This window comes from Sciurus carolinensis, chromosome 2 (genome assembly GCF_902686445.1).
Source record: "Sciurus carolinensis chromosome 2, mSciCar1.2, whole genome shotgun sequence".
In the NCBI taxonomy this organism is placed as follows: Eukaryota; Metazoa; Chordata; class Mammalia; order Rodentia; family Sciuridae; genus Sciurus; species Sciurus carolinensis.
In genome coordinates, this window is record NC_062214.1 from 91,157,855 (window position 1) to 91,170,685 (window position 12,831).

At 36.7% G+C, this 12,831-nt stretch overlaps 1 protein-coding gene across 5 annotated transcripts in view; it reads right to left on the reverse strand.

Annotated features, from left to right (window-relative positions):
• The window catches only part of Usp3 (ubiquitin specific peptidase 3), a 109,293-nt gene that overhangs the window by 16,708 nt on the left and 79,754 nt on the right, over positions 1 to 12,831 (reverse strand). For 4 of the 5 annotated variants that reach the window (XM_047537998.1, XM_047537981.1, XM_047537996.1 and 1 more), the window contains 3 exons: positions 7,497 to 7,643; positions 3,585 to 3,691; positions 3,335 to 3,415 (listed from right to left, as the gene is read on the reverse strand). In XM_047537998.1, the coding sequence (XP_047393954.1) occupies positions 3,335 to 3,415; positions 3,585 to 3,691; positions 7,497 to 7,643 (335 nt within the window). The remainder of the gene's footprint in view (positions 1 to 3,334; positions 3,416 to 3,584; positions 3,692 to 7,496; positions 7,644 to 12,831) is intronic. The other variant, XM_047537990.1, reaches the window with a different exon arrangement.

Sequence of the window (12,831 nt, forward strand, 5' to 3'; positions counted from 1 at the left end):
ATTCCATACCCTCCTGGACCACAGGGTTTCTGCTAAGAAATCTGTTGTAAATCTAATCAGGTTACACTTAAGCGTGACTTGACCATTTTTATTTTTCTCTTGCAGATTTTTAAATTTTGTCCTGTACTTTGACACTCTCATTCTATGTTGTGGTGAGGATCTTTTCTGATCAAGTTTATTTGGGGTTATAAAGGACTCTTGTGCTTGATTTACTATATCTTTCCCAATAGTAGGGAAGTTTTGTGCTGTTACTTTATTGAATATATTTCTATGTTTCTTAACTTTTATTTCTTCCCTTTCAGATATGTTGATGAGCTGGATATTTTATCTTGTACAAGTGTCCCAAAAATCCTGTGCATTCTATTCATTCTTTATCATTTTTTAATTTCTGAAAGTCTGAAAGTGATAGTTCAAGAGATGTTTTAAATCTCTGATATTTTTTCATCTGATCTAGTCTGCTGAAGCTTTCAACTATATCAATTGCATTTATACTTATAAAACTTTTCATTTCTAAAATTTCTCTATTTTCTGAATTTCTCATTCATATCCTATACTGTCTTCCTAATAATTTCATTGAACTTTTTTGTGTTCTCTTGGATCTCATTGAGCTTTATAAAGATCATTTTTTGAATTCTTGATCAGGCATGTCATCCTCTTTGACATATTTGAAATTTGTTAGTAAAGAGTTATCAACCTATTTAAGAAGCATCATATTGCCTTGTTTGTTCATGCTTCTTGTGTTCCTCTGTTTAGTTGTTACATTTGGTGACATGAATCTCTACCACTTTTATGGATGGCCTTGTTATGCAGAGGCCTCTAGAAGCTGTACTGGGGTATCCATTTGTTATGTAAATTGTTATTTCTAGTTGGGTAACACACTGGAGTTAGAGAGAGACTCTGTGTCTCTATGGGTTGCACCAGAATAGGGAAAATCTAGCAATCTAGGCAGGAATGGTAAAAGTAACAGTGTGTGTGGGGTGCACCCCTGATTATTCTTGTAATGGTATTCTTGAATGGTAGCCCCTACTGGGTGATTTGGGTTTCCTTAGGCACTGCTGATATTCACTGTTACTTGAATGAGTCTCTGGTATTGGCTGCTCAAGTAATGGTGAAGAGCTTTGGAGCATCTGACCCCCTGATTAGATACCACTGTAGGTCCAGAAGCTTCACAGGGAGAGATGGAGGCAGGAATCACAGCATGCTCTCTTAGCACTTACATTCAGTCTTGACAGTGGTGCATGATCACATGAAGTGTGGGGGCAACTGATGTAGGGGACCCACATAGGTGCAAATGAAAGAAGTGTATTATTCCTCTCTGCTGTTAAATGGGTATGCCTGCCAAAAAGCAGGACCTCAGACCCCCCAGATATGCACACGTATGGACAGTTACAGTGTCTGCCAGGGATTAAGTGGGTGAGTAACTCATTTGAGAGGAGAGACTAAGAGTAGAATGCAGCTGGTGCCAGGCTGTTTTTCTCCCAACCTTCTTAGGCTTTGTACCCTGAAAGTGTAGTAATGGCCAGGGGCTCAGACCCCCATTTCTTTTGTTCTACCTCCCAGGAACTGAGTGGGATTGGGCCTCAGCAGGAGCCAGGTAAATCTCTCAATTGAGGAGCTATCAGTAGCAAGGGAGAATGCAGTGTAGCTATCAATGGGCAGAGTTTCTCTCTGGACCTTCTCAGGCAGGGTTACAGCTGGGGCCATAGTGGCCAACAGGTGCCCATAAGTGGCAATGAAAGAGGGGTGGCAGGAACTGAGCAGGCAGTTGCCCTCAATTCTGACACCTACATGAAACTATACCCCACTGGCCATCCTGGTGTTGGAAGGCAGGTTTTCCTCTCCCTTCGTTCTTAATGGTCAGCAACCTTTACTCCTCTGCATCTCAACACCTGTTCCCCACTCTAGTATTCTCAGGGGGTTCGTGTCAGAGACATTCCACCAAACCATGTCTGACTTGTGAGGCAGCCACCCCCAGAGCCAATGCAGTGAGGTATCTTTAGGGTCCCAGAGATAGGGCTATGCAGGTATACCCTGACCCACCCAAACTGCCCAAATTAAGACAATAGAACCCTTCTCAAGATGGATCCCAACAACAGTACTAAGTCTACTCTATGAATTTCAGGCTTTTTATCTAGTTAGGTCATAGATGGAACCTGGCCCAAGACCCATAAGACAGGCATGGGTGAGGTTAAGGATTTTTGTGGCAGCAGTCCAAAGACTGTGGGCCAGTGAGAGGACCTTCCCTAGTTCCTAGAGTGAGTGGAGGCAGTGCTACAGTAGTTTAGGACACTAGTAGCTGTGTTTCTAGAGCTGCAGGAACATCCCCAGGTTCCTGAGAGACAGGGTAGAACTCAGGCCTATGGCTATGGCAGTTGCTGGCCCTGAAACTGCAAGATGCTGAGGGAGCTGTCTTTGGCACTAAGGGATGCACATACAGGCTCAAGGCTTCTGGCAGTGTCAGGAGCCTAGCTGCTGGCTCCTAAGGCAGGATGGTGTCTGATGCAATGTCTGTTATATCAGCTAAGGTTCTGAGGGTTGGACAAAAGGGGAGTTCCTTTTTTGGAATAGAGCAATCCATCTTAGACTAGTCAGTTCCCCAAATTGGATTTAACATCTGCAATGACCAAGGACTGCTGGTCTGCTGCTGTTAATGGAATTGATAGAAGTGTGGGGTTCCTCCCCCATGAACTCTAGCAAATCAGGAGACAAAGCTGTAGTTTCAATTTGTTTTTTTCTCTAGGTTGCTTTTCTGACTCTCCATATGTTTAGGATGTTCCCATCATTTCCTTGTTGATTTCCAGAATTCTCACCAAAATTATCCTCCTCAACATAGTTTTTCTTTTGTTGCCCTGGTTCTTCTCTATGGCTGAATTGCATACAAGACACCTCTATTCAGCCATCTTGGTTCGTCTCACCATAAATTTAAAATTATGTCTTTTTCTTGATAAAAAAGCTAATTTCTCATCAATGAAAAAAATTAGTAAAAAACCATCCAAAGTAAATTAAAAGCAGGCTTCCAGCTTAGCCAAGTTATATCATCAACTGATTTCTCAAATTATCATTCATACAAAAAGAACAAATGACATAATTTATAAAACTTTGCTGAGTATTCTTTTGGTAGTTACTAGTGGAATATCCATAAAATTGTTTCATTTGGTCAGAAATTTTTTTGGCTATTAAATAGAATTTTGAAGGGTAGGAAAAAAAATTCCTGGTAAGTTACAACAAAGATTCATTAAAAATATGAACCACATATCTTTAACCACATGAAACTTAAAAATATATTCAGCTTTTTAGGGAAAAAATTAATGCTAGAACATTAAAATATCTTTACCTCGTAATGAACAAACTGGTCCATTTTCTTGATTTTTAGAGCGCTTACTTCTGAACTGACTTGGAATATCCAATGAAAGATCTTAAAATGAGATAGGAAAACAGATTTGTTAAAGGAATATAACTTCTCAAAAAATAATCTCAAAAACTGGTGTATTTATAAAAGATTTCTTTCCTTTGAAAAATAATACCATAAACATTAAAATTATTTTAATAAAATAGCATATATGCATATGTCAAGTATGTCTTACCTAGGAATGGATCAAATTTCCTTGACTCTGTCCCACATATGAGGCAGTTGACCTCATTCTGGAGAATGCCTCCAAATATAGCCGTGACAACAGTTGATGCTCCATTTCTAAAGAAACACCACAAGGGAAACATCTCATTAAAAACCACTTCTAATATAAATATGTATATGATATGTGTTTATTTAAATTATGAAATAAAAACACCAAAGCTATATAGACATATACTAAATAAAAGGTTTAAGCTACTGGTCTCTCCCTTCCAATCCCACTACTTTCTCCAGAAGCAACTAACACTGGTCATTTGTTTTAACAACAAACACATCATGTATATGAGTATATGTAGGGCAAGACACTCCTTCCACCACCTGCCCTCACATATTCCTCAGAAAGGAGGAAACTGCCATATATTTGAATCTGCAACATGTATAATGCACAGAATTCTTACAACTGCTAGACTTTGACATCCTCAGTCTGAGGAAGTAAAGAAATTCAATACAAATTTAGTAATTACTGCTAGATGTATGACTTCAATTGATAAGTCTGGATGTTACTGTTGAAAAACCTTTTTTAAAAGCTCACAAAAAATAATACTGTGAATAATTTTCTGGTAGAGATCAATATATGACTTTAGGAACAATGAACAATGTTACATAAGCCCTTTGTGCCTCTGCTTTAGTAAATGTATACAGGATAACAGGAACACACTGGGCTGGGGATATAGTCAAGTTGGTAGAGTGCTTGCCTCGCAAACACAAGGCCCTGGGTTCAATCCTCAGCACCACAAAAAAAGAAAAAAAAAAAAAAAATAGGAACAACACCTATCTCAGAGGCCTGGTGTGACAATGAAATGTGTTACAAATGTATTTTCAGAAGAGTACTTACAGCAAAAAGAAAGCAACTGAAGTATTTGCCATTGTTTTATTAGCACAAAGACAGATTATACATTATTTGCTTCCCCTGCCCCCACCAAGTATATATCTTTATCATGTACCTCATGATAGCTGCAGTGTGTCATAGTAGGGACATACCATGCACTCAAGAAAGGGCACCAATGAGAGCAGGAATATCAAGCACCTGTAGAGTACTACTTGTAGGCGCCTTTCTAAGAATCCTCACAATAGCTCTATAAGATAGATACTGGTATCTTCATTTTACAGACTAAAAGCTGAGGCCAGGGGTTAAGTAACTTGTCTCAAGGTCTGGCCTCTGAGTATCTGCTCTTAACACTATGTTCCTTCTCTTAATTTAACCAAGATATTATTAATAGATATTGAGGTGACTTCAGTTTTTACTATCATCAATAATACTGCAATGAATGCTGGTACATTAGCCTCATGCACTTGCTTGAGTCAGAAAACGTCTTTTGCTATTAGCAATTTGAGGTGGTTTTTATCACTTTAAATTGTACTTTCTGACCCACTCCAAATTAACCTTACTGCAATGATGAAGCAGACAAAGCAAACCCAAGCAATTTTTCCTATTTGAAAACTTTGATTCCTTTTTAAGGAAAGGCTTTGTTACTTGACTGGCAGAAGAGACTGATTTTATTATTTTAAAAAGTGTTCATAAGACATACTGGCTTTCGTAAATTAAAAAATGGAAGATACACTGCCATAGACATTCCAGATTTATTCTTGTGTCATAAATAAAGAATGTACCCAAAAACTACCTACTACAAATGATGGAGCTATAACTGACCCTTTCATGTTGATAGTCACATTTAAAGTTGCCTTTAATTAAAATGGAACTCCATTAAAAGCAGTATATTTAAACTCAACATAGCTCTTTCTTTATAATCACTTCCTCTGACTACCTGAAGTATATGGTGTACCATGACTTAAAACAAGATTCATAAATTAATTTCAAACTTGCTGTTGCATTGTTACAGCTGCATTCCAAGAGAACTTAAATACTGAGGATCTTACAGTGCTGGAGTCCTTTATATTACACTAATGATTTTCTATATTAAAAAGAATACATCTGCCATTAATTTTATCCCCCTTCAGTAGGGGTAGGTGTATTTGTATGAATAAACACATATTGTATAGGGGATATTTTTCTAGCTTCAGCAATGCCTCCTCCCATATGCACTGAGGGAAATAAAAGAAACAATGAATTTTAAATATTTGATTATATAAATTTTTCTTTATTCTTAACCCAAAAATGGAACCTGCAATTACTATTCTTTAAAAATGTCAAGAAAGGGATAGACTAACACTGAACTCTCACTAGGAACTAAAAGAACATCCCATAGTATTATACAATGTGATTCACAAGGGTGCCTTGGGCATCATATAAAATAATAGACATATATACCTTTTCATTTCACAGTATATGCATGATAGAACCCAGTTCAATATCCTTTGTGTATCAATGTGCCATGATATATTATGAACAGATATTTTCATTTCATATATATCTTTAATTTGGTGCTAGCAAGAAAAACAATTTTACCAGGTCATAGGTCCTTCCCTTTCTTATACTGGAGTCTAAATGGGGTCACAGCTACTAGACCCTGGAGGGACAAACCTTTGGAAAATAATGGCAATTCAGATCAGTTGCCCTGCTCTGATAATGCCAGATAAGCTATGAGGCTGCTTTGTCATTAAAAAGATCACTGGGCACGGTGGCACATGCCTGTAATTCCAGTGGCTCAGGAGGCTAAAGCAGGAGGATCACAAGTTCAAATCCAGCCTCAGCAACTTAGCAAGACCCAAGCAATTTAGTGAGACCCTTCTCTAAATATAAAAATGGAGTAGTGGATGTGGCTCAGTGGGTTAAGTGCCGCCAGGTTCAATACCCAGTACCAAGAGGGGGAAAAAAAGGGAAAAAAGGGAGGGAGGGAGGAAGGGAGGGAAGAAGGAAGGAAGGAAGGAGAATGAAGCTCAAAGATTGAGTTAGAGAGGTGAAGCAAATGCAAAATTCTTATCTTGGAGCTGGGGCTAGGGTTGTGGCTCAGTGGTGAAGCGCTTGCCTAGTACGTGTGAGGCACTGAAAATATTTTGTATAAATAAATGAATGAAAATAAAAATCCATCAACTAAAAAAATTTTTAAATAATTAAAAAAAAAGGATTCAGATCTTTTAGGACAACCTTCCCCTTGAACTGCACTGAATGTTTTTAAAAGTCATAACAATCTCCATTATTGTGAAAAGAACAATTTTTCTGAAAATTAAATTTAGATAAATCCTCCCCCCAAAAATCAAGTCCTACTAAATCAGATTTATTTTATGTATTACTCTTTTCTTTTTCTTTGGAGAGTTTGTCTTGTAAATTCCTTTCCTAGAGTTATCACTACTGACAAAAATTTTTTTAATTGAATAAAACAAAACTGTAATTGGCCAAAATCCAGGCTGAAATAACTAAGTCACTCCTTCTTCAAGCAAAATAAACCCTCTGGTCCGAAAGCATATTTTGGGCTACTAATACACAAGAAAGTGGTTTATTTTTATTCATGTTGAGATGCATGAAAAGAATTGAGAACTTAAAAATTCCTCAGTTTCATTTAATAAGATAGACTTTAGAAAAATTCACATCCAAAATATTTAAGCTTTTGTTTTTGGTAAATATATAATTTGTTATAAAAATTATGTCTACACATTATTCAATACATTTAGAGGAAATTTTAAAAATGCTAAATTATAAACATTTTCTCTATTTCAAGTTTTTAAATAATGTATACAAAAAACAAATCAGAACTATATCAAGATGCAAATACAAGACACCTTTAATCTGGAAGCAAGACATGTTAACATGTTAGTCCACTTGGTCACAAAGTTCAAGGGCACAAAATTTTCAGCAAATGTCCAGCTAACCCCTCCACCTTCTATAAACTAACATACAGTAACACCAATAGAAATGTCTGAGGTCCTCTGGAAAAAAAAGGAAAACTGAAAGAAAACTAGATCTTACATGCAGCATTTGTTACTTGCAGACAGAGTAGAATTCTCCTGCAGAATTGCTGAGCGGGAAACTCCATTGAAACCTCCTTGGAGTTCCAAGTGTAGGTGGTCCAAAAGGTAGCGCATGAATTCATGGGCATCCTGCTGCTGATAGCCCCTTGAAAGAGACAGGAACAGTTACTGGGAAGGCTCTGCCTGCCCAGTCAAACACTGGGGATGGAAGGGTGAGGTAAGCAAAGTGCATGGAAGGTCTGCAGCCCTGTGCTCACAAGCACACCATGCCTTCATCACCTTTAACTCCCCTAGCTCCACATGATAATAAAATTTCAATTCAAGACAGACTCTACTACTCAAAAATAAGCTTAAAACCCATCAAATACAGAGCTAATTTAATTTGTAATGATCCTCCACTGCCTCTCCATTTTAAAAAAACTGAGAGGCACAAAAAAAGGGGCAACAAGACTTGCCTAAAGTCCTATAGCAAGAGAGTAACAGACATGACTAAAACCTGCATCTCCTGGATGGTTGCTGAAGCTTCCCATTATCCCACACAGGGCCTCTCTAGAAAAGGCTCAAATGTTAAAATTTCACATCTTACTCTCATCAGAAAACTAGGCATAAACCACCACTATAAGAAATAAAGAATTTAGAACTCCTTAGAGATTGAAAGATACTAATTTTTAAAACTTTGAACGAAATGAAACTAATGGAACAGAATCTAGGCTAAGATAATTAAGTCATTCCTTCTTTCTGGCAGAAAGGAAGAAAAACCTTACCCAAAGAGTTAAAGATATCTTAACTTTCTATAGTTGCATCTTAATTTCCAGTTCAAAAAAACAAAATATTTTTTAAAAAGCACTGACTCTTATACAACTGTGCTTTATCTTGAAACTTAAATATATATGACATTCTTACATTATATCTTACACTGTATGCAGCCAAGAAGTTACAGGAATTCTTATACTAATAACAGATCAGTGATAAGTAAATAGCAATGAAAGCAGACAGAAAAACTGATACATTTGGAAGGTCTGGGGCAAGCCAGATAAAATAAATCAAGCAATGATATATAAAATACTTTCATAAAACTATAATAGAAAGGAATTCTGTCTACATTTTGCCAGCATAGAAGTTTCTTTTTAATTTATCTAAATATGATGTGTGTGTTTTGTTTTTGTTTTTATTTGTTTAACACCAGGGATTGAATCCACCAGGGCTTAATCACTGAGCCATATACCCAGCCCTTTTTATTTTTTACCTTGAGACTGGATCTCAATAAGTTGCTTTAAACTTGGAATCCTCTTGCCTCAGCCTCCCAAGTCACTGGGATTTATACGTGTGTGTCACAGTGCCCAGCCTGGTATGTTTTTAAGTCAAAACTTCCCATCATCCTTCCAGGCAATGGTTCTATAAACAAAATTTCTTTCAACCCTAGTTTCCCTTAATATTTATTTCCCCCTTTTTACTGTAAATTTTCTTGGAAACTATCAATTGTGAAAACAATCTCTGTAATCAGTGGAACTTAAAAGTCAGAAGTCACTTTAGCATTCCGTGATAGCTTTTTCTCAACTACTGTATTTAGCATATGTTCGACTAGTTCCTCTAAAGTTTATATAAAAATGTCAAAATTAAGTCAAAAACATCCTAAGATGGTAGTTCATTTATGTCTAAAAGAAGTCACTTTAGCATTCCGTGATAGCTTTTTCTCAACTACTGTATTTAGCATATGTTCGACTAGTTCCTCTAAAGTTTATATGAAAATGTCAAAATTAAGTCAAAAACATTCTAAGATGGTAGTTCATTTATATGTCTAAGGAGATTCTTTTAAAAATCTTCAATACACCATCAACTTGTTTTCATGACTCCAACGTAAAACTGGTATTATCAAAACTCTATCACACACAGAAAATTTCATTCTCTCAAAATAACCCAATATCTAAACCATCATTTTCCTGAAACATACCATGAAAACCAACACCTACAGTTATACCAATATTTGCTGGGTGAACACATACCTGTCCCTTTTTAAAAACCAGTCTGCCTAATGTACATCAATGAATTTTTCAACCACACAATGATTTTTTAAAATACCTTTATTTATTTTTTTTAATTGTATACAAATGGGATACATGTTGTTTCTCTATTTGTACATAGAGTCAAGGCATACCATTTGTGTAATCATACGTTTACATAGGGCAATGATGTTTATATTTTTTTCCTTCCCCCCCACCCCTCCCACCCCTCTTTTCCCTCTATACAGTCCTTCTTTCCTTCATTCTTACCGCTCTCCTTATCCCTAACCCTAAACCTAACCCTAAACCTAATGCTAACCCCTCCCACCCCCCATTATATGTCCTCATCCACTTATCAGTGAGATCATTCGTCCTTTAGTTTTTTGAGATTGGCTTATCTCACTTAGCATGATATTCTCCAATTTCGACCATTTGCCTACAAATGCCATAATTTTATCATTCCTCATTGCGGAGTAATATTCCATTGTATAAATATGCCACAGTTTCTTTATCCATTCATCAACTGAAGGGCATCTAGGTTGGTTCCACAATCTGGCTATGGTGAATTGAGCAGCAATGAACATTGATGTGGCTGTATCTCTGTAGTATGCTGATTTTAAGTCCTTTGGGTATAGGCCAAGGAGTGGGATAGCTGGGTCAAATGGTGTTTCCCTTCCAAGCTTTCTGAGGAATCTCCACACTGCTTTCCAGAGTGGCTGCACTAATTTGCAACCCCACCAGCAATGTATGAGTGTTCCTTTTTCACCACATCCTCGCCAACACCTATTGTTGCTTGTATTCTTGATAATCGCCATTCTAATTGGGGTGAGATGAAATCTTAGGGTAGTTTTGATTTGCATTTCCCTTATTACTAGGGATGTTGAACATTTCTTCATATATCTGTTGATTACTTGTACATCTTCTTCTGTGAAGTGTCTGTTCATTTCCTTAGCCCATTTGTTGATTGGATTATTTGTATTCTTGGTGTAGAGTTTTTTGAGTTCTTTATAGATTCTGGAAATTAGCGCTCTATCTGAGGTATGGTTGGCAAAGATATTCTCCCACTCCGTAGGCTCTCTCTTCACATTTCTGATAGTTTCCTTTGCTGAGAGAAAGCTTTTTAGTTTGAATCTATCCCAGTTGTTGATTCTTGCTTTTATTTCTTGTGCTATGGGAGTCCTGTTAAGGAAGTCTGATCCTAAGCCAACAAGTTGAAGATTTGGACCTACTTTTTCTTCTATAAGATGCAGGGTCTCTGGTCTGATTCCGAGGTCCTTGATCCATTTTGAGTTGAGTTTTGTGTAGGGTGAGAGATAGGGGTTTAATTTCATTCTATTGCATATGGTTTTCCAGTTTTCCCAGCACCATTTGTTGAAGAGGCTATCTTTCCTCCATTGCATATTTTTGGACCCTTTGTCTAGTATGAGAAAATTGTATTTATTTGGGTTTGTGTCCATGTCCTCTATTCTGTACCATTGATCTACCTGTCTATTTTGGTACCAATACCATGCTGTTTTTGTTACTATTGCTTTGTAGTAGAGTTGAAGATCTGGTATTGCAATACCCCCTGCTTCGCTCTTGCTACTGAGGATTGCTTTAGCTATTCTAGGTTTTTTATTCTTCCAGATGAATTTCATAATTGCTTGCTCTATTTCTGCAAGGTACATCATTGGGATTTTAATTGGAATTGCATTGCATCTGTATAGCACTTTAGGTAGTATAGCCATTTTGACGATATTAATTCTGCCTATCCAGGAACATGGGAGATCTTTCCATCTTCTAAGGTTTTCTTGAATTTCTTTCTTTAGTGTTCTGTAGTTCTCATTGTAGAGGTCTTTCACCTCTTTTGTGAGATTGATTCCCAAGTATTTTATTTTTTTCGATGCTATTGTGAATGGGATAGTTTTCCTAATTTCTCTTTCTGAAGATTCATCACTTATGTATAAAAATGCATTGGATTTATGAGCATTGATCTTGTAACCTGCTACTTTACTGAATTCACTTATGAGTTCTAAAAGTTTTCTGGTGGAATTTCCAGGTTCCTCTAAATATATAATCATGTCATCAGCAAACAGGGATAGTTTGAGTTCTTCTTTTCCTATTCGTATCCCTTTAATTTCTTTGGTTTGTCTGATTGCTCTGGCTAGAGTCTCAAGGACGATGCTCAATAGAAGCGGTGAAAGAGGGCATCCCTGCCTTGTTCCAGTTTTTAGGGGGAACGCTTTCAGTTTTTCACCATTTAGAATGATATTAGCCATGGGCTTAGAGTAGATTGCCTTTATAATGTTAAGGAATGTTCCCACTACCCCAATTTTTTCTAGTGTTTTGAGCATGAAGGGATGCTGTATTTTATCAAATGCTTTTTCTGCATCTATTGAAATAATCATGTGATTCTTAACTTTAAGTCTGTTGATATGGTGAATGACATTTATTGATTTCCGAATGTTGAACCAACCTTGCATCCCTGGGATAAAACCCACTTGATCGTGGTGCACTATCTTTTTAATATATATTTGTATGCGATTTGCTAAATTTTGTTGAGAATTTTTGCGTCGATGTTCATTAAGGATATTGGTCTGAAATTTTCTTTCCTCGATGTGTCTCTGTCTGGTTTAGGTATCAGGGTGATATTGGCTTCATAGAACGAGTTTGGGAGGGTTCCCTCCTCTTCTATTTCATGGAATAGTTTGAGGAGTATTGGAATGAGCTCTTCTTTAAAGGTTTTGTAGAACTCGGCTGAGAACCCATCTGGTCCTGGACTTTTCTTTGTTGGTAGGCTTTTGATGACCTCTTCTATTTCATTGCTTGAAATTGGTTTATTTAAGTTGTGTATATCCTCCTCTTTCAGTTTAGGTAATTCATATGTCTCTAGAAATTTGTTGATGTCTTCGAGGTTTTCTGTTTTGTTGGAGTATAGATTTTCGAAATAGCTAATTATGTTTTGTATTTCACTCGTGTCTGTTGTGATGTTTCCTTGTTCATTCCGAATTTTAGTAATTTGAGTTTTCTCCCTCTTTCTCTTTGTTAGTGTGGCTAAGGGTTTATCAATTTTATTTATTTTTTCAAAGAACCAACTATTTATTTTGTTAATTTTTCCAATTGTTTCTTTTGTTTCGATTTTGTTGATTTCGGCTCTGATTTTAACTATTTCCTGTCTTCTACTACTTTTGGTATTGGTCTGCTCTTCTTTTTCTAGTGCTTTGAGCTGTAGTGTTAACTCGTTTATTTGTTGATTTCTACTTCTTTTTTTGAATGCACCCATGAAATAAATCTTCCTCTAAGTACTGCTTTCATAGTGTCCCAGAGATTTTGATATGATGTGTCTTTGTTCTC